General features: G+C 42.6%; 1 protein-coding gene across 7 annotated transcripts in view; it reads left to right on the top strand.

Annotated features, from left to right (window-relative positions):
- Window positions 1-22690, top strand: part of LOC117425776 (espin) — a 42506-nt gene that overhangs the window by 9096 nt on the left and 10720 nt on the right. For 4 of the 7 annotated variants that reach the window (XM_058993042.1, XM_058993040.1, XM_058993041.1 and 1 more), the window contains exons 3-11: window positions 1727-1913; window positions 2331-2513; window positions 3341-3472; window positions 5749-5974; window positions 6585-6856; window positions 14640-14801; window positions 16524-16716; window positions 18473-18493; window positions 21366-21511. In XM_058993042.1, coding sequence (XP_058849025.1) covers window positions 1727-1913; window positions 2331-2513; window positions 3341-3472; window positions 5749-5974; window positions 6585-6856; window positions 14640-14801; window positions 16524-16716; window positions 18473-18493; window positions 21366-21511 — 1522 coding nt within the window. The remainder of the gene's footprint in view (window positions 1-1726; window positions 1914-2330; window positions 2514-3340; window positions 3473-5748; window positions 5975-6584; window positions 6857-14639; window positions 14802-16523; window positions 16717-18472; window positions 18494-21365; window positions 21512-22690) is intronic. The other 3 variants (XM_058993044.1, XM_058993043.1, XM_058993039.1) reach the window with 2 other exon arrangements.

Here is a 22690-nt window from a genome sequence, read left to right as displayed (position 1 = left end):
GAAAGAAAATGTTTATGAGTCATTAATTTAGTGTAGCAGTGCTTATTTTTGTAAAGTCAACCTTTTTGTCTTCCTGGTGCCAGTGCTTTGTGGAACTGTGCTCTAACCCCAGTGCTCTAACCCCAGGGCTCTCATGCTCTCCCCTGCTTGTGAGAGTCTGGCTGGTCCTGGGCTCTAACCCCAGGGCTCTCATGCCCTCCCCTGCTTGTGAGAGTCTGGCTGGTCCTGGGCTCTAACCCCAGGGCTCTCATGCTCTCCCCTGCTTGTGAGAGTCTGGCTGGTCCTGGGCTCTAATCCCAGGGCTCTCATGCTCTGCCCTGCTTGTGAGAGTCTGGCTGGTCCTGGGCTCTAACCCCAGGGCTCTCATGCTCTGCCCTGCTTGTGAGAGTCTGGCTGCCAGGGGGATGGGGTTCAGTTACACTCATGAATCATTCAGCCGTCTGCCCACTTCCTGACGACAGATACCCGTACTTAGTGCTCTTCCTGTTTGAAATATTAAACACTTTGTTTGTTTACAAAGGCTGTTTTTCCTTGAATCAGCTGTCCAATTAAAGGAATGCCATTTATCAGAATAACAGCTGCTGGAAGACTGAGCAGTTTCTGCTCGTTTTGTTAGTATTATCAACGGTTGCTTACATGGCAATTCTGGGTAATAAACCAGGGCAGTAACACAATGGCCTGTCACAAGCTCAAAGTGGCAAAACTATCTACAGGACGTTTCAAAATGTCACTAAACTGCAGGTAAACGAGTACCAAAGGTCAGCTTCAAAACTTACAATAAATCCCTGCAACGCTAATTCAATGATATTTTTTCATTGTTGTATTTTAACATTCTGGAGAGTCGTAGTAATCTAGTGACCACACAGTTTTTTTTTTATCTTAAGTCTGAAGTATCAAAGATTTGAATACAGTTCAGGTATAACGCAGCTGTCACTTCTCATTACACTCCTGTGCAGCCATAAACCACTGGAACGATAATCTCCTTATTTACAGATAGTGCTAACATATCAGGCAAGGTCCAAATAAAGACGAGCCCCGCTTAGTTTTTCCAGAGCCTGTGTTCTCCCTGACATCCTGCTATGATCACGGCATGGGAAGGGAGGAATTATTACACAAATACTGACTGAGCAAAACGGTTGTTATTATCTCTGACTCGTTCGTGGAGATCTGGGTTCTTATATCTCATGGCACGTTAGAACAAGATCTCGGAAAGTGGTCAGTTTGTTTGGGAATGGGGTTTATCAGCAATTGATTAAACTCCCAACGCGCTCTCTGGTCTCCATATAGTTTTCAATCTCTTTGAATCACGTTATAAGTTTTCCAATGGTTATTCCATGCATTCATCATAGTTTACCCTGATTCACCATGTTTTTTAACATGCTTTACCTCTCTGTGCTTTTGCAATACTTACCTATGCTTTTCTATGCTTTCACTGTGTTTTATTAGACTTGATTACACTATGCTTTTACTATGGGAAGCTTTTATAAGGGAGATCAGTGTCTTTCAGATGTCAGTGTTCTCAGCAGCAGGACATATCCTTGAATCGTAGTTTTAGTCAAGGAGGTCTTGGTAACGGTTGCAGTATGGGAAGCACCCACTATCACGCCCCTTTCAAAATCTGATAAATATATACTGTGCATATATACTGAATGTAATCCCTGTGAACGTCATAAAGAGTTCATATTTTTTTCTTCAACTGAAGTTATTGTATTTTACATTTTTATAGTGTGGTCAATACTCAAACAAAGAATGGTGCCACTGCTCTTTACCTGGCTTGCCAGGAAGGTCACATGGAGGTCGTCCAATACCTGGTGAAGGACTGCGGGGCGGAATCTCAGATAAGAGCCAATGACGGGATGACACCACTGCATGCCGCCGCCCAGATGGGGCACAACACTGTCATTGTGTGGCTGGTAGGTTGCAGTTGATACAGGTAGTCGTGAGATCTGGGTTATCACAGGTTATTAAATATAAAACGCTCATGAACTTTCCTACATCGTTCTTAAAGAAGCCAAAAACAGTTACGAACGCTTTGACAAAAAAAAAAAAACATTTTTAAATAAGTAATTTATGAACAAGATGAGTTCTCCTGTTTCTCTTTTAAAATCTCATCAACACTCTTTATGTAGGGATATGTCTTAAAAGAGTAAACTAGTGCAAATCAATTAATCGTATCAGTATCAAATACACATTCCCATATGTGTTGTATTAGTTCTATAAAAACATACCTGCTCAAGCCACCCTGATCCTTTTAAACCTCAGTCCCAAGTGCTTCCTCTTTTTTTTTTTTTTGGACTTGTCTTCTATTTCCTTTTGCTTTCTTTGCCCAGATGAGCTTCACTGATACCAGCCTGGCAGACCAGGATGACGATGGTGCCACCGCCATGCACTTTGCTGCCAGTCGTGGCCATGCCAAGGTCCTGAGCTGGCTCCTGCTCCACGGAGGGGAGATAACCAGCGACCACTGGGGAGGGACGCCCCTGCACGACGCGGCCGAGAACGGGGAGCTCGAGGTGGGGCTTCACGCGCTGGGGGCTGGGGGCCGGGGGGCTTCCTTAGTAACCTTTTTACAGTGCAACGCTACCTCGTTATTTCACAATTCAATTGGCCCCTATGAGCAAAACTTAATGGACTGTATTAAAAAATGCTTTTTTAAGGAACATTTTTTTAAAATAATTTTTTATTTAATCAACTTTGCAGTTCGCAAAACATTTTAAAACTGTTTTGTAGAGGGCTTACTATATTTTTGTTGTAATTTTGAAAGACTTTTTATAAACTTTGAAAAAACAGTCTTTAGAAATCCTTCCTTAAAACAGTTTTGTGAACAGGTCAAAATCATGTAAAAAAGGTGGTCAAAGAGTCCATGTTGACAGTAAACTTGTGTGCAGCAAAATTGCGTGGGAGCTCCCATTTGGAATGCAGCACACCTCTGCAATATAATGTACTCTCAGTTTGTCTGTATGATCTGTTTAATGCATACAGATATGTAACATTTTACTGCAGGGTCTCATTACTTAATGGTGCTTCCCTGGGGGTGGGAAACAAAATCAGTTTTGCATTCCAGCTTATAAAGATACAGTTGCCTTCATTTGGCTGGTTTTGTGGTTCTGTGTTACTGTAAAAGGATTAGAGAGTGCTTCTAGACCTCTTCTCCCAAAGCAACAGGTGTCACAGTAATGTTTAATTAGCCCAGTCCCCTGTTACTCTCCAGGACTTTGAAACCTGCTAAGGTAGGTTAACTCTTTAAATTCCAAATGGGGTTTCAGCTCTGCATTCTCGAATGTATTCACTTTTTTTTTAAAATTGGTGCAATTTCCTTTTTTTTTAATTTGCTTTCCAGTGTTGCCAGATTTTAGTGGTGAACGGAGTGGACCTGGGGATCAGAGACCACGATGGCTTCTCAGCCGCAGACCTGGCTGAATACAACGGACACACGCAGTGTGCCAAATACCTGCGCAACGTGGAAAACATGGTGAGGGCACCCTCCTGCCGTTTGCACACTGGCGTGCTCCATCGCGGCGTTAGTCAGTTAGCAGATCACTAGAAAGGCTGTGGAGATACTGATATGGATTGTCACTAAAATGCACGAAGACAACCAAGGGTCATGCTTCTTATTCTTTGTCTGAGATCTAACACTCTTCCAGGGATGTGCACTCTATACTGTGAGGAACTGTAGCGCGGGTAGGGTTACCATCTGACTCCATTTACACTGGGACAGTTTGGGACAGTTCAGGCTTTTCAACTGAATAATAATAAGGACTGGTCACTACTTCGCCTCCTCATTGATTACCCACAACCGGACACTAAGCCGTGTAGTCTATCCGCTACTTGGGTGGAGCTATGAAAATGAGCTCCACAGATTGCACATTTAAGTTGACACCACTTAAATTCAGTTAAAAAATATAGAGTGCCCTATCTCCTCAGATTTCATTCAAATTTTTTTGGCAGTGCTTGTCTGATTTGAATGATGGTCTCATGCAAAATATAGGGGACAGCGCAATGCTTTTTCTCAAAGCTGTTTCCAGTTGACACAGAGTGAATCAGAAGCAGAACCCTCTGCGTCTCTAATGGATCAGACTGGATATCAAAGCCATCAACCTTGAGGTGAAACACTTCTCTCTTCGGTTCAGAACAGACCGAGCCACTTACCCTCCTTTCACTTAAAGCAATCAGGTTTTTCTAATTAGGAAGGCTGTTCAAGAGTCTAATTAAAAACGTTGTCAGGGACGGCACAGCTGGGAAACTCCAGGCTCTTTTGCTTTGGCCCGAGCTGTATTTTTATCTCTTTGGAGAACAGGGGACATTTATATGGTACCCAGGAGAGCTGCGAGTTAGTGAGTGTGTGTGTTTTTCTAGCTCCTTGAAACATGCACAGTATGGATAGGAGATTGCAATGAAAGCAGAGCTTTGATATGTAACCGGTTTAGTTGTGGATGAAATCAATCTGCTACAGCCTGGATCGAGATGGGTACCACTAACGTAAGGAGAGTTGTTCGCTCTTTTATGTATTTTTTCATTGATCGGGGAGTGCAGGGGATTGAAAGAGCTGTGACGCAGAATGAACTGTGTGGCATGCAGGTGTTTACTTCATACCCGTGCTAATCCGTGTAGAGAATGTTTAACTGCAGAAAAACAGACGGCTTTAAACACGCTTTGAATCTGGATGAAAAACAAAGAAGAAAAATGCATCCGATATTAATTGCCAGCCTCTTAAAATGGACTGAAGTCTTCTTAACATGTTTGTCAGACGTATGCATGTTTTTGTTAGGCCTATGTCTTATTCAAGTTTACATCTTAATTGTATGGAAGTATACAAATGATTAGGGAGCAGTTAACAGGCAGTTTTGAGTAAAGCAAGAAATCGACATACTTCAGATATTGCAGAGTTAAATACTTGTGTTCTAGTTTAACAAAACTGGCTTCGAAGTAGTTTATGTAAGAGTTAGAATGCATTTGTATAGCTTTGCAGAGCCAAGGAATGTTTTTTTATTCAGTAGTGAGGGTGTAAAGTATCATTGTTTTATTTTATTACTGAGCACTTAATTCAATAAATATATATTAATGAATTACCGAATTTAACCTAGTGTGTGCTCGCTATAGCTATGCCCAGCCCACGCTCATGTAAATGCAGAGAGGGGCTGAAAGCAGATGGTTCTCATGGAAATCGTTACTGTGGATTCGCACAGTAAGTTCTGGTAGCTTCAGCTCAGCTCGTATTGGTTCACGTCACTAAAAAGAAACACAGAAAGAGAGGCCACTAGGCGATTGTATCTGATTAGCAGCACAGCACTGTGTGGTTATAATGGCTTAGTTCAAGCTGTGTAGTAAATTAATACTTTGAGAAAGACTTCTTGTCGAAGCGGATGTCAAACACATTTTAAGTTTCTTAATGCACCCGTTTATAGCAGTACATTTTATAGGAATCTTTCAGTTTTTCCATGCTTTTCCAATGGTTATACTACGCATACCCCATGGTTTACCATGTATTTCAGTTTGTATTACCATACCTCTCTGGGCTTTACTATGCTCACCTGTGCTTCACCATGCTTGCACTGTGCTTTATTACACTTTGTCATGCTTTTATCATGGAAACTTTAATAAGGGTATTACTAGATATCAATGAGTTTTTCTGTTGTTGATGAAGCCCAGTGCTATTGTAGTGACGCAGCTCCTCAGTGTCACTGTGTTAGTGTAATTGTGGTGCATTGTGTAGCTGTGTAATTGCTGATCTGTGACTGCTCCCTGCAGAGCGTGGAGCACCGGGTGCTGTCCCGGGACCCCTCGGCAGACCTGGAGTTCAAGCAGCCCGACTCGGGGATGTCCTCCCCCAACACCACCATGTCATCCTCTGCCCAGCAGGCACGCTTCGACATTGGCTCCCCCTCCAGCACCCTCTCCAACTACGACTCCTGCAACTCCAGCCAGTCGAGCACGGGAGAGAAGAGGAGCGGCTCTGTGGGGGCTCGAGGGCCAGGTCAGTGTCACCGCACACTGGGAGGGGACAGGACTACTCCATTAAGCCATTCCATTGATCTGAGACAGAGGTGCAGGTTTAGCTGTTTGACCTTCCCACAGGGCTGTGCTGTGAGTCGTGATTCAAGACATGGCTGTCTCAAATCTGGGATGCTCTTCGGTCTGATCGGCCTTTTTATATAAGAACAAAGGACATCTTTTCATGGCTAAGGCACCGTGCATGTCCAATTATTGGTGAACAATGCAGGGAACAGCAGTGCCAGTTGGAGTGGCACAGCCCCCTTAGGCCTTTGCACTGCAGTGCAGTGCTGCTGCCTAGCCATTGGGAAAGGTGAGCACTGCCACCTTGTGGCCCAAAACAGAACAGCAAAAATTTGGTTTGCAAACTCAAGCCTTGAGAAAAAAAAAACAAAAAAACTTGGCTTTCTTCATTTCTGTCATTTTTTGTTCTTTGAACTGAATATCGCCTGGGTAGTTGGGTGTCTTTTTAAAATGTGATTTATTATTTCATATTTACACTGTGCTGCAGGCTGCTATACAGACACTTAAATCTAGCAGAAATATGATTTGAATTATTTCGATTCTTATTTGTCTTGTTTTCCTTTCTGAAGGAGCTCCGGAGACTGCCATCACAGACATGCAGGCATACATGGACATGCTGAACCCAGACCTGGGATCAGAGGCACAGAAGAAAGGAGCCCCCACAGCCCCTCCTCCACCCTCCTTCTCTCCCCCTCCCCCTCCCTCCGTCACGCCGACCTCACTGCCCCCCCCTCCCAGCTACCCGGCACCCAGCCCCCCCGAGGACCAGCCCTCAGCGGAGATATACCTGCATGTCAAGAACAACCTGCGGCATGTGGAGAGCGGGGCTCTCAAGAAGGAGGTGAGAGCATCCCGGCAGACCGGTCCAGGGACAGCATGGCTTATCTGAAGAGCTAATCATAATGCAGCATAATACCCAGTGGCATGAGATATATAGATATATATATATTATAATGGGCTGCTTAGGGTGCACCATCGGACCAAGGGATGTGTGGGCTGATGTGTCTGAAACACCAGTATTATTATTAGTAGTAGTAGTAGTAGTAGTAGTAGTAGTAGTAGAGAGAGAGGCGAGGAGAGAGAGAGAGCGAGCGAGCGAGAGAGAGAGAGAGAGAGAGAGCATTCTAATAATTATATAACCTAGGAAAAGATAAGAAGTACAGTTTAACATGTTTATAATACCTGTGCAAGAGACTGCCTAAAAGTGTTCTTTATAGGGAGCTGTAACAGGACTTTAATACAAGTGTATGTACAGGGTGATTAGATCTCTTTGACGCTTTGCAGAGCAGAGCAGAGAAGTTGGTCCCAATAAGACTTGCCTGGAGTAGACTTACCACCACGGGCCACAGAGGGCGCTGCAGCTGACATCTGTATGCGTCACTTCATGAACAAAAATACTCACGTAGACGTTAGAAACAGGACACAACACGTCTCGACAGAGGGGGCCTTTCAACATGAGGATGAGGATTCTGCATTAACAGTGACCGCAATTCAAAGCGTCCAAGTGGAGTCATGCAAGCAGTGATTCTAAAAGAAAGGGTGGTGTTTAATAGTGCTAAAACGCGTACTCCAGGTCCTTCCCTCGCCTTTACAACTGCGTACCAATCAATGGCGTTTACGGCTTCGGCACGCCAGTACGGCAGTGAAAATGTCGGCGCCCCGGATGAGAGGGAAATAGTCTTTTCAAACAGTGCGGAAGTTAATTGCCTCTGATTGATATAGGTGAGGGCAGCTTTTCTTATTTTGAAATCAGCACATTAACAAATGGATTTATTGAATAACTGCTGGTAAATACTTCTTAAAGGCAATTCTGAGTGTGAGTGCGAGTTTCTGCACTGGTTTGATAGCACATAGTTTGTATGAAGAGAGTGGCAGCTACTGATGCATCCCAGCAGAAAATTCAGCTGTTCAAGGTGTGCTGATTGGAACGGGCGGTCAGGTCTCTTTCCAAAGAGCTGTGCTGCAAACCACGTCTCTGACCCACTGCATTCAGTTACCCAGCTGGTCTGCAGCCCTGTCCAGCACCACCTTTTCCACTCGAGCACAGTTACTGGGGCGAAGCTACACGGGTTCCCAGAGGGATTCGAGGCAGGAGCACAGCTCAGTCCATTCAGTTTGTGCACTAATCGCTTCATTTGCTCTGCAATTAAACAATGTTCCTTTCCAGGATGTGCTCGGGGGCTGGGGGGGTCTCCTGTGTTTGCAAAGGGGCTGGTGGGCGGACGGCAGGGGAAAGCGAACAATAAAGTAATTGTGCCCCGTGCTAATGAGGCTGTGTATTACGGGCAGGGTTTGTACAGAGCGCTAATGAAGGTGGCAGGTCTTTGATGTGCTGGCTTTTAATTGCTTTAATTGCACTGTGATGACAGGATAACAGTGAAGTTCTTAATGGCATTACAGGTAGAAGATCATCATCAGCAGGATTGTTTATTGTTTCATCTTTATGATATACTATAGAGCTCGCGTACAGCAATTTACATTATCTTTCGATATGCTATGTTTTTTAAAAAAGACCTATTTTAAAATCTTTAGTTTACGCTGTAGCTTGTCTCTTGTTCTGTGCTGTATGCATTTTTGAAATACACAGCAAGTGTGTTTTAGCTGGAGAATAATGAGGTCTGGTTCTTGTAAAGCAGGTACAGTTACCACCACACTGTGCACCAGCCAGGTCTGATTATTAATGACCCTGCAGATTCCACAGTCAGTCACATCAGCAGCCTTCAGTGTGCGTTTCCTTTTCATCGCGGGTTCGGGCTGCTGAAAGCAAAGTCTGCTCTGTTTTGTGTGTCTCGGAAACGTGAGCCCTGTGTGCGGCCGACAGGAGAACGAGAGTGGCCGAAGGGATACGTTTCCAGGTGAAAGGTCAGCGGAGTTAGCTCTTCTGCTCAATAATATCAAACAAACCCTGAAACAGCCTCTCTATCCCACGATCACGGACCGCTTTACTCTAAGGTGCACCAGCTTCCAATTAAATTCAGAATCACCAGGGCTCCAGCAATGCTTGCAAGCATATCTATGATGCTCAAATACATGCAAAACATTGTAACGACCCGATTGCTTTGCAGTAACACAGATCAATTAACTACCAATGCAGTACGACTGGTGGTGGTTGTCTTAAGTGGGAAATGTGTTTCCTATTTGACACCATTGTAAGTACCCATTTTATGATATATATATATAAACATGTCCTCAGTATACAAGAGCTGACATACATTTTGTATATGCACTGTATACTGTGTATGTATATGAGACTATATATTTGAGTGCGTGGCAGTGAAGCTGGCACTCAGGTGATGCTGGGGGGGGTGTTGTTTTAATTAGATGGTGGTCCCTCGTGTGTGCAAGCCCATCCTGCTCCCACCTGTGTCCGTTCCCAGGTAATGATCCCTGAATCATTAACAATTAAACACACAGACTCCTCTCGGGAGGCAGGCAGAGATACTGTTAATTGAGGTCAGCTACGGAAAGAAGCAGGAGCCCAGGAACAGAGACACACACACACACACACACACAAGAAGCAGGGGACGATAACCAGCACAATACAGAAAGGAAACGTGGCAAAATGCTGTATGACAAGACCAGATCAGAACCAGCGCTGACCCCATGTGCAATACACAACCTTTTATGTAAACGGACTGAACCCTCTCACGACTGGTTGATTTGCTATGCAAATTACTGTGTAATACATATCAATCAGCTGCTTCTTGGATTCAAGTTACAATGGGCAAGACAGCAAGTTCCGACTCACTCACACAGCTGATAGCACTGTAGGTGTGTCCCTATGCAAGGCTGCACACATTACTGCTGTGATCATTGTAGAAGGTTCACATATTGCTGCAGATTAGTGTGAACACCTTGCAGGCTGCTTATGATGGCTCTGCAAACACCCCCTTGACAGTGTTATGGCAGGGGTTATGTTGTGACCACCAAACTGATTTAAGGCCAGTGCGTTAGACAGTAGCAGCGGATTATGTATCGTTCATGGAGGTCTGCATCCGGTTTGCATGGGATGTAAGTGCAGCTGCAAAATGCTAATGCCCTGTGCCAGCCGTGGCATTTATTGGTAAACCTAAATGAATGGAAAATATAAATGTAATGCAAATGCAAAACATGCCATTCGGAAAATAAATCGCTTGCTTTGATGTAGCAGTTTTGAAAGTGACAATTGACTTGAAACTTCAGAAATAGTGAGAAAATATAAACCTGACAACAAAGCCAATGAATCTGATGAAACACAGCTGAGAGCGACTGCTTCCCGAAGCTACCTCACTGGCCTTGGAAACCCAAATGTGGATCTTTCTTAATAAGTCATCGATAATCCCCTCTGCGTCTGGCCTTGTGTTTTTTCCTGTGTTGTTGCTATGCAACAGGAAAGAGCTGCTATTTGTGTTCGCAAAGGGAGCCCTCTCTCAGCTTTAGCACTTCCTGTAAGGAAAAGGGTTAAGCTGTCCATCAGCATCTGAGTCAGTTACAGGACCCTCATTTACTTTTTCAGAACAGGGCTGTGTTATTATCACATGCACCCCCAATATACAGATAGATGTACTCCGAACAGTTTGAAAAAAAAGGGTTTGCATATGAAGTGTCTTATTGCTTTATTATATCCGTGTTTGACTCGTGCTTGTAGTTTAACAGATTATTACTGGGAGGTCTCAATGCACCTAAAGTATGCTCCAGATTCAATCATTTGGCAGCCGAATATGCAACATGTAACAGACTCGATCAGATTGCAGCAAAAGTGCAGCATAACAACAATGCATTGTTCTGAAATGCAGCAATTCCTTCTAAAACCAGCATAAGCACCCACCATACCTTTTTAGGTGAACTGCAAAGCTAGTTCATTATGCACTGCTTTGCATGGGAGAGATGCAAGCCTGCAGCTCCCTGATTGGTCCAGGACTGGAAAGTGATGTCATGTCTGTCGCTGTGATCTGATAGGTGTGGATTATTAATGAGGGACATGGGTAAAGTGAGAGGGCAGGTAGTGTGACACAGGTAGCAGGGACTAGAGATCAGGTGACACTTGGGCTCTTTGCAGTCCACAGCTTTTCAGTGCAGGCAAGGCAGGCGGCTGGAGACAGACAGGGAACTTGCAGGTAAGGGAATATTTTACTTTTCGTACCAGTTCAATGTATTATTGAGGCTTTTATAAGGATGGTTCATCTGTAACTTTAGGGACCCTCAGTCATACAATAAAAGTTTTTTCATATATAAAGTCTGTATATAGCTTACTAGACGAACCCAGGTTATGAAATGCAAATGGAACTAGTCTGATTTAAAAACAAATATACGGACTAGGCAGTGAAAGAGGGAAACAGATTAAAGGAAAAGTAATCACAATGTATGTGTCGGAGACTAGAGTACTTATCGGAGGAGTTTATCATACTGGTACATTTTTTTCATATTGTGCTTTTTAGATCGAGCCTGTATATATATTTGAAATGGTAATATATGGTCTTTTAGTGTTTATAACCAGCAGCTCATTTAAATCATATTGGAGGATGTATGCTGTGTATTCCGTGAACTCCATTTCTGACAGTGTAGGTGTATGCAAACATGCAGCTTTGGAAACAGCAAAAGCCATTGTAGACCCTAACTTGGTATGATTGCTTAGGAAATAAAAAGGGACAAAATGCAGTGATGTTTCATTCTGCGTGGCATAAACATATATTCATTTGATGTTGAGGTTCAATTACATTAACGCTACAGGGAAATGTAATCATATGGAAATGACAAGAGACAACAGTATTACCCCAGAACTAGCTGTTCGTGTCATTAACTGTGCTGGAACAATTTTGGTGTCCTACAGTTATCTAGGCTAGTGGTCTGGAGGAGTGAAAGGGTAGGATTGGTTGTGGTAGTGTGCGTCTCTGAACTGGCACAGCCCAGGAGTTCACCTAGCTGGTTATCAACAGATTCTTGTAAAGCTATGTGCTTCATGTCATGTATTCTAAACCATGCCATCTTCACTAGCCAATCAGAAGACTTTATTCCCTGTGCTTTGTTTCTCTATACAGATAAGAACATAAGAACATAAAAACGTTTACAAAGGAGAGGCGGCCATTCAGCCCATCTTGCTCGTTTGGTTGTTAGTAGCTTATTGATTCCAGAATCGCATCAAGCAGCTTCTTGAAGGATCCCAGGGTGTCGGCTTCAACAACATTACTGGGGAGTTGGTTCCAGACTCCCACCATTCTCTGTGCCCCTTTATCTAATCTCCATTTCTGACCCCTGGTCCTTGTTTCTTTTTGCAGGTCGAAAAAGTCCCTTGGGTCGACATTGTCAATACTTTTTAGAATTTTGAATGCTTGAATCAGATCGTCGCGTAGTCTTCTTTGTTCAAGACTGAATAGATTCAGTTCTATTAGCCTGTCTGCATACGACATGCCTTTTAAACCCGGGATAATTCTGGTCGCTGTTCTTTACACTCATTCTACAGCATCAATATCCTTTTTGTAGTGAGGTGACCAGAACTGAACACAATATTCTAGGTGAGGTCTTACTAATGCATTGTAAAGTTTTAACATTACTTCCCTTGATTTAAATTCAACACTTTTCATTATATATCTGAGCATTTTGTTGGCCTTTTTTTTAGCTTCCCCACATTGTCCAGATGAAGACATCTCTAAGTCAACATAAACTCCTAGGATTTTTTCATAGATTCCTTCTTCAATTTCATTACCTCCCATGTGGTATTTATAATGCACATTTCTGTTGCCTGCGTGCAGTACCTTACACTTTTTCTGTATTAAATATAATTTGCCATGTGTCTGCCCAGTTCTGAATGCTGTCTAGATCATTTTGAATGACCTTTGCTGCTGCAACAGTGTTTGCCACTCAGCTGCATCTGAAAGTGCTCAAGAAACAACACACTTTAGGAGCAATATGGGCAAATTGTACCAAACACGGACAACTTCAAATAAAAAGCCAGTGGCAGAGAATAAATTGTTCACTATTCGTTGCAGGATGGATCTGTTATTTCTCATATGTTAATAAAAGTATTAGAAAATAAGAGTCGGGCAATACTGGGTGTTGTTCCGTAGAATGAAGGGAAAATCACAGACAGTCTTCGCTGCAGGATTTGCTTATTGTTTCTGTGTGAAGCCAGCCATTCAAATCCTCCGTTTGCATTAAGAAAATACACAGCTGGTTGAAAAAACATATGGTGTCCAGTCCCTCAGATTGAATTCTGTAAATTTACAGGAAACTTTAACTAGCAAATTTCTAGCTATGTCAGCAGGAAATGTACAATTGACAATATATTTTATAAGCTTAACCATATCTATCTATCTATCTATCTATCTATCTATCTATCTATCTATCTATCTATCCAGTATAACACAAATCACTGGTCATTGTTAATAAAACAGCAATTTAGCATGCATTCAGGCAATGGGGCTGGTCAGTCTGCTAGGTAACAATGGATGTGTTTTCATCAATGGATGTGATATAGTTTTCACAGAAGTCAGTTGTGTCCCATCAACTTTTCAACCGGCTTTAGAAACTGAATTCTGTGATATACGATATACAAGACAATCACGTTCCCAGGTGAATGGCCATTATCAAACCTGAGAGCCAGCATAGAATCTTCAAACTCTCGCTGGAACGAAAGTCCAAGTTCCATAACGAGGAACAATGGCGAGCCAATGAGAAAGCTCCCCCTTTCCTTGCCAGCGATCCTTTCACATAAGCAACAGCATTGCTTGCTAGATCATTTACCTTTCACTATCTAGCAGGTAGTGTGTAGGTAAAACTGGCTGTATCAGGTCTCTTTCGTATACAGTACAAAAGAATAGCTGAAGTATTTCTTGTGTCTATGTACAGTACCTTATGCAGGTATTCTGTGTCTTGGACCTGCTTGCTGTTGAGTCTCTAATTCCTTTGTAATGGTTAACTGGGCAGCTTAGTACCTGGATAAGGAGAGCTCAGCAGAATTGTCACTGGAAAGCTGAAATGAAAAGCTGAATGAAAAGTCCTTTTGTTGCAAGCCTGATGGTGAAACCTGCTCCTGTATTTGTTGCATGAAAGCATTGATCCCCTTTAAAACCACTAGATTTACAGCAAACAACCCAGCTTGCAACAGCACAGGCACGGCAGAAATGAGCTTGGAGTTTGACCCTTGCCTGCTGCAGATCTAACTGCGCGCAGTGCAGAAGGGGTTTAGGCTCACACGCGATGCATGCACAAAATATTCAAAATCAAGACTTCTCCAAAGTAAAAAAGACAAGGAGGTCTGTTTATTTACGGACAGCCTTTGTAAGCTACGTCCGCACCCCTTTGAGAAGTGTTGTGGTGGATGTTTCTAAAAAACGTTTAAGCCCAGAAAGGCTTTAACTACAGTGCAATAGGAGCCCTGTGTGTGTCAGATTGTCCATTGCATGCCACCACCAGCTCATTTGCATTGAGCATGTGTCATTTAATCTATTGAGGTCAAACAAAAGGCAAACGCAGCTTTTGTGTAGTACAAGTTACAGAATCACTCTTTGTTTTGTCGGAAGGGGTGTTTTTTTTAATGTATTCAAATTGGCTAATTGTCTTTATTTCATTTAGTAAGTATTGTTCTAGCGCAGCGTTCCATTTTGTTTAGTAGCGCTGTTCTCCTCCTTCTTGTTTTTGCCGCACAGCTGATTCTAGGAGACAGCACCCCAGAGAGATTGAGAAGAGTCGACTCCAACAGGAAATCCAGAAACTTCAACAAGCAGCCGAGTACTGGGGATTACTACAAATCACTCGGCAGCAACACGGCGGACAAACCGGCGAGCAGGGCCATGGCACCCAACGAGAAGGTATGATGTGAGGGGTCGGGGGCGTGGCTGGGGGTGCAAGGCTGGAGCCTTGGGTTCGGGGTGAGGGTCACTGTGACGTCATTAATCATGGTGTTGGTGTATGAGAGCTACTGGACTGGATGAAATAAGTTGAAAAAAAAATCTATTAATTGATTAGCTCAACTTACCACGTTAAGGTTAGGGCTAAGTTTAAGGTACAGCTATGGCCAGAAGTTTTGCATCACCTAGAATTTTAGGATTAAGCTATATTAACATAATTTAGATATTTTATTTAACCTGTCATCAAAGAAACTACAAAATGATATCGCAAAAGTCTACCTTTTGTTAGTATATGGGAAAATAGAAAGTGGTGTATCATTTGATACATTAACGTAAAGTTATTCAGCAGGTTTCATTCGACTTTATGAAGCAAAATGAGTTTATTCCCTAGGGTGATGCAAAACTTTTGGCCGGATTTCTTCATATAAAATACTTTGAAACCAGTAAAAATCACTGAAGTGCACCATGTCGTTTACAAGCATGTCCAGAGGGATTTATTAAAAGCAACACACAGCACAGTCACTCTTCAGTTTGCATGAGTACAATTGCACAGCAAAACCTTCAAAAGAAAACTGCTTAGGTGAGGGTCTTGCTGCTCAATTACATCTCCTTCATCAGCCCATTCCAGTCTAAGAGCCTCTCCCAGCCGAATTCATTGTCTTTTGTAATGAAATCTGCAAAGATATAACCTGCTACCTTACTCTTGCAGATGCTCTCTTGTTACAGCAGCTGGCATATACTACCCTGCATATGAAACATGCAAAATGTCATTTGTTTATGTGGGGGCAAGTTTAAATGTAATATGCAACCATCCATTTGAAGTGATTTATTTTTTTAAAACACTGATGCAGAATGCAAAGTTAGCCTGATTACATTTAAAAACTAGAAATGAGTTGCCCTCGTCAGACCCCTCCTTTCCAAACAAATGCATAGTTCGTACTTGGGCAATAAGGAAGCATGCAAAGTGAATTATGCACTATGAGTATAAAGCCGGCAGGTTCCAATTAAGATCGAGCCGTGGGGTGATCTCTGAAAGCCTCGTGGATCAGCCCCATTCCACTCGGGATGCTATTAGGTGGTATGAGATATTCCCAGGAATGGCGTGGCAGGATGTTGTTTAGTGTTGTGGGCTGGTGGTCAGTGTAATCTTTGCTGAGCCTATTAGAGTCTCCCTTTGCTCCATCTGCCTGTCACTGTCTACCAGATGGTCGAACACGGAGCCCAGCTAGTCATCTGAATGAGAGCCCTTGACGGCTGCTGATGCAAGACCTCCACTTTATGAGCTGATGCTGGCTTTGCAGCTGCAGCAGCTGGAGCCCTTTTACACAGAGCAAAAAGCTCCTCAGCACAGATCAGTGGCACGTACAGAATAGGTATTTCCCATAAGGTTGTTTTCTCTACGTAGACAATAAACTAACTGCTTATTCCAAAAGGTCAAATATAATGGCATTGGCAGCAAATGTATAAAATTGTCCAGCTGCAGAGGTTGGAAGCACAGTCTATTGTAATGGGTTAAATTACTCTTATGATGCAACACTTTTGCAGAATTCAGGATTATATCAACATTGGTCAGGGGGACACATTGCACCACAGCTGTGAGGACAGCTGATATAGATGTGCTGGTTTGTAGAGAAGTAACAGCATCTCAGTTATGCATCCTCTATTCTTTTAATTGAACCCCAGGGGTCTGTCGTGCTTGAAGAAGCAGCGGCGAGTGGGACCAGCCAGCAGAACGGGACCTCTGAGGTGCTGCCAGCCCCCCCACCTCCTCCCCCTCTCCCAGAGAGCATGCCTACTCCTCCCCCTCCCCCTCCGCTGCCCACCGACACGCCCCAGGATAACAGCGCCCAACGACGACCGTCCTCCTCTGCAGGCAGTGAGTACCCCTGAGTTATACTCTGGCGCTGAGCCTCCTCTACTGTGCAAAAGAACCACAGAGTCACATAGCGTTGCTTCATATTAGCAGCAAAATTCACAAAACATGTAGATGAAGGAAAGATCATTTCAAGAAAATGAAATTGTTTGTTTGCAAGCTTTTCCAGGGCAGCCCTGTATTTATTAATTCATATTTAAAAAAAAAAAACATTTTTTTAAAAGCACTGTACTGTCGAATTAGATTTTAGGCAATTGTCCAAGGCATGCCTCATCTTGACTTTGTACAGCTGTCTAATTCCTGAACAGACTTTTTTAAAGCATTTTTACATTGGGTTTAATCATGCAGTAAACTCAGTGTCAAGTGATTTGTTTATCAGAGGCTCTAATAGAAATCAGAATTGAGCATTCATTGTGTGAATGTCTTTGGATCGACTCCAGTATGACACTTGCTTTGTTGATTTTTAAACCCTTGTTTTAATGTACTCTATAGCCGTGCTTCACAAGGTAATTTAGTCACATGTTATGAATCTGAGTTATTCTTGATACGGGTCTCTTGGCTGTTACACCTCTGTGCTGTAGAAAACTATTGTGCAACCCGATTGTGTCATCCTTTGCCGAAAGACATCCATTATTCTATTTAATTGAAGATGTTTGCTTGAAGATGCTAGTTATGAAAGTTGTTGTGAAAAGACCGTCCACCTGTTTGCTGGAAAGTATTGGTTATTGCAGAATGTGTTTGTTCTGAAAGCAGCAATGGATCACTGAAGAGCAATAGCACATTATAAAAACATGAGCTAGGCAGTATTATGTTTATGTAACAGAGGGTATAATTACCTGGGAGTCGGTGTTGTGTTCTGTAATGTTGTTACTGGTACCAGGTTACAGGCAGTGTGCTTGTAAGAGACTCTGTTATCAAGGCAGTGCCAGGCTATACTGGTACCCTGAAAGCCTTTGATCCTTCAGTATGCTTGTTACAGCTCTCCTGAAAAATGTTGGCGGTCAGTAGTTAAGGTTGAGCGTTTGTTCGCTTGTTCATTTGTTTTGTTTTGCATTTTGTTTTTATTATTTGTATCTGATTGCAAATCCTTATTGAGCTGACTGGGTCCTCGGTGCTCTCTATTTAAGGCATTGCGTGACACATTCATTTACATTGAGTGATAGTTAAAGGATACTGCTGTTGCAGATGCATTCGTCAGATTGTTCCGTTGTCCGGACAGAGTATTATTATCATTTAAGTCAAAGCAACACAATATGTTAATGCTTTAAATCCTTTAAAAGCGTCGCGTGAACATTGGTTTTTAAATGCTGACTTCCTTTCATGTGCTAAAAGGACATCCTTGAGTGGAGAACTATGGAGTTATAACACAGCCAATGTAATTCAAATACAAATAGGGTCACTTAATGTGTCGTTTTTTTTAAAAGATATTTTGTTTTGTTTTTTCTAACGCAGGCCCCATTTTGCTTCCATTTTAACTAACAAGATCTTTTTTTTTCTTTTCTTGTTCTTTTTATTTTACCCTTCCTTCCTGTTTACTCTAATCCTTCCACCATCCGTTGTTTTGCCCCCACCTTTCCCATGCCTGACATCAACACAAACCCTCCTGTGTGATGCTGTGTCATTTCCTCTCTGGGTGACTACAACACAATCCCCACCTTCCCCTCCCTTCTTTTGTTCTTTCTCCCCCCTCGCTCCCCCGGTCTGCACTGCTCCTTCACCCCTCTCCCTCCCCTAAATGCTACGTCTCTTTGCAACCTAGAAGCACTCAGACAAATGAAAAGTAAGTACTGACACTGCAGCCTCAACATACAAAAAATACAATCAAATAACATCTGTAGAAAATCAGTTTTTATAAATGTTAAGGCTGTATAAAATTACTGAAATAGACCCACTTGACTGCTAAAGAGATTTTCTGTATGTTTATTGCAATGCTTTAGTCCGCTAAGTCTGAGATGTACCTGTAACTGTGCAGGTGTGCAATAGAAAATGACGTGACAGTGTGAGGCTGGCCGTGTCATTTCACCAACATTCTGTCTGTGTTCCACACACCTGCTGTTCCATTGTGACAGCCTATGGGTTCCACACACCTGCTGTTCCATTGTGACAGCCTATTCATAAATATTGAATCCCAGTTTATTCTTGTGTGGATCCAGAAGAATGGGAGCTTCCCAAAGCCACCTGTTGCAATTCCAGATGCAGCCAGCCTGGGCTGTACATCTTCCAATGATACAATATGCCTTTCCACGCCCCTGTTCATTCAAAACCCCATCAAAGGATAACACCCAAGGCACTTTGCATATCAGCATTGCAGTGAGACCTGGCGTGCGTGAGGAGAAGTGTAGATGGACTGCTCTTGATGCTTACTGGAGATACAGTACATATTTTGTGGATTTGTTGAGGTTAAGGATATAACTAAAGGTAGGCTTTGTTTTGGTGCTAATTATTTCTGTATATATGGGTCAGCCTGGTTTTAGTGTTACTTTTGTTGTGCAATATAAAGATCTCAGCTACAGTTGATCTTTTTGTCTTTAGTTGCATGAGATGTAATGTTTGATTGCTTTTATGGTAACGGTGCAATTTGGATCAGTGTAAATAAATATGAGTTTTCATGATGTCATCCAGAACCCTGTGCTATCGTTGAACAGCTCCATAGAGCCAGCGATACAGTGTATATAATATGAATGGGATGTGTCATTGCTGAAACTTCATTTAGATATTTATTTTCCTCAATCACAACACTCAACTAGACCTTTTGTCTAGCTGCCCTATTTTTTTAATGTAGTTTTAGTTTTATAGAGGAGTGTTTAGTTATGTTGAACTTTGTCAGATGCTGTGTAACGGGCAGTGTCGTGTGATACACTGCCGTCACGGATTCGGTCCTGAGATGAGATGAGGTTAAAAGCTGTAAAAGCATGAAATGCAGACGAGCCCAGCTGTTTTGCATAGTGGTTAAGGCGCTTGCTTGCGGCTCGTGGGGTTGGCGGTTTCACACCCAGCCGCCACCCTGTAACGCATGCATTCCTTTTGGTTTCTTGTCTTCATCATTGTCCGGCTTTGTAGAGGAGACTCCTTGTGCAAGAGTCTGGTTGCACTCTGGGAGTTCAGACAGCCAGTTTGCGCCTGGCTGTGAGACGGTACTGGATCTGTATTGGGTCCGCTTCAGGCCCCCTGTGCTCAGATCTATTATAAGGTTCGATCGAGGTGTGTGGCTTTCGTTTATATATTATAATTATTAGGTTGAGCTGGGTGCATGACGGTTTTGTTTATGCTTATTCATCTATTTGTTTGTGGTATAATGTTTGTACAGGACAATGGTCTGTTAACCAATCAAATACCTTTAAGTGGTTGTTGTTTACCTTGGATTTAAGTCATATTTCAATGTGCCTGGATAATGCAGTCGTGCAGTTCTCAAAGAGAATTTCAAAAGAGAGTTTAGCGTATGCTGAACTGTATGTATGGAAAATGGAGATAATCTGGATCCAGTGCATATAAAACGCAGCAAGCGATAAAAAGGTGTATGCATTGAAGTATGAAGCAATTCCAAGATTTTGGAGTTGGGGCATACATACAGCATACAGTATAAAGCATTGAAACATAAAGAGATGTTGTGGTCGGAGGGAGTTTCTGAGACTGGGAGTCATTAGCTGGAGTTCACTGTGTCTTGTTGCTGTGTTCAGATGCTTGTCACTAATCCTCCACGTGAATGAACGCTGTACAGTTTGGTTACTGGTGTGTGGGTGGGTGGGGGGCCTTAATTCCTTCCCAGTTTGGCTGCCGATCCACGTCGTTGCTCATTAGAGCCGATTCCTTTAGATCCCTCGGGCCTCGGTGGCCTCCTAATAGCACTGTATTGTCCTAGAGCGAGAGTCATTAGCCTGGCCAGCCTTTGTCCAACACACTCGTTCTCTTGAGTTTCTGTAACCCAAGCAGGCATGAAAGAGGGATAACAGTTCTTGTTGTTGCTTGGATTCGGAAGAGGTTTTTAAAGACAGTTTAAAGACAGGTAACGTAATTATGTGTGTGTGGGTTTGCTGAATATGCTGGTAAAAGGTCTGAAGGTCTGTATGAATAAAACCGTACCTGGTTATTACTATACTGTCGATCTGTCCTGTGATTACACTTGCTTTACAGACAAGAAGTGGTTTGATTGGTTTTCGTGATCAGGCAATAGACATGGATTGCTTTGAATTTGATTGTACCTGGTGTTCACGTTTTTAAAAGGCTGTGTCTTTTACTTGTGGGTTTTTTTTTTTTTTTTTTTTTTTGCTTTCTTCTTGTTTCTGTGTATTACTTCTTCAGCTCTGGATTGCATTGCTGTGACTGTACACTAGGAAGGGTTGACAGTATGCTCTTGGAAAAGATCAACTGCATTCATATTCCATTATAAAGAAAGAGTGGAAAGTTAGAATTGCTGAGTCTACGATTCACAATTATTAACGACAGTATCTGCTGAGATTCTACTGGCGTAGATTTAGCTTATCAAACTTCTAATCTGTGCAAAGAAATTCGAACTGTATCAACTGCAGTACTTCAAAGTTGAAATAGGATTTGGAAAAAGGTACCAATTCCCAGGTTTTATATGATATAGAACTGCGGACGTACAGAACAACATGGAAGTTTTGTTGACTTTCACTTTGCTTTTCTTCTTTTAGGTACAAAGTCGTTCAATATGATGTCTCCGACGGTTGATAACTCGGATCTGCTGGCGGAAATCAAAGCTGGGAGGAATTTGAAGCCAACACCCCAGGCTAAAGGGTACACCACTGTCTACACTGGCAGCGGGCAGACTGGCCCAAACGTAGGTTCCAATTGCACACACTCGATCATAACACGCTCAGTAACACCAATAGCAGAAGTTCAGGCAAACCAGCGTTGGGCAGGTCTGTCTGCCTAAACTTCTGTTACATTTCTGAACACTTTTAGTCAACCACTTGAGCTGCATTCATAAAGCATGGTTATTTCCTGTTTGACTTTAGTGGCTAAGAGATGCACACGTGCAGACTTGCAAGAGGGAGCTAGACCCGGCTGAATGTGAAAATGCAGTGGGCATGCAGTTCACAGCTGACATGTGACTGAAGGGTCTGAAGATCTGTTGCAATGTGCTTAAAGTGTCTGCATTTAATAAGCATTTATAAACACGAATGCAGCCCAAACTAGTCATTACTGGTGACTCATTATCCAGTGATGCGTGTGTAGCAGTGGGGCATCAGTGGTAGTCACCCATGCGCTTGCATTCGGGCTCATACAGTACAATGGAATGATGAAACTATCTTGCCTATTGCATTAGGCTTTGGCTTAATCCTCCAAGGCTTATCTAGAGCTACAGTATTCCATACAGTATTAAAAACAAGCAAGCAGCATACTGACTGTTTGCTTTTCTGCTTGTGCTTCAAAATCCATGGCTGTGAACGGTGACTCTTATTTTTCATTCCTGCGTCATCCATTTATAGAACAGCCTGCTGATCAATAACTATGACAGATGAAGACTTTTTTTTAATAGCGATGAATATTTAAAGCCTATAATAGGGTGCAAAGTTTTTTTTCAGGCATGCCCCAGTTTGCTATTGCTCCTCATAGCACCAAGTCTCTGTGGCATTGTCACTACTTGCACAACAGCACTGCTTTTGCCGGAGAATCCAACTGCTGCTCTGCTCATTAATAAACAATTAAAAGTTTTTTTTTGGCAAACCAGTTAAAGGGCTACTGAAAGGGGTTATTTGTACAGATCAGCAAATGTCAGCGAGTTTGAACCTCTCAACGGCGTTCATATCTGACTCGCATGTTTTTTTTTAAACCTAAAAAGCTAGAATTAGCGCTCTGTGAAAGAGAACAAGTGGGAGCTTTGTGTTTTCATCTTTTGTTTAAACCCTTCCCTCGCAGTGGCCCCCACCCTCAAACAATTTTGAAACAAAAGTAATTTCAGACCTACTTTTCACATAAATAAATAACCCAGTTCACAGTCCCAGGGACAACAGTT

The sequence above is a fragment of the Acipenser ruthenus genome, chromosome 20 (genome assembly GCF_902713425.1).
Source record: "Acipenser ruthenus chromosome 20, fAciRut3.2 maternal haplotype, whole genome shotgun sequence".
Lineage (NCBI taxonomy): Eukaryota > Metazoa > Chordata > Actinopteri > Acipenseriformes > Acipenseridae > Acipenser > Acipenser ruthenus.
This window is presented reverse-complemented; position numbering and strand designations above follow the sequence as displayed.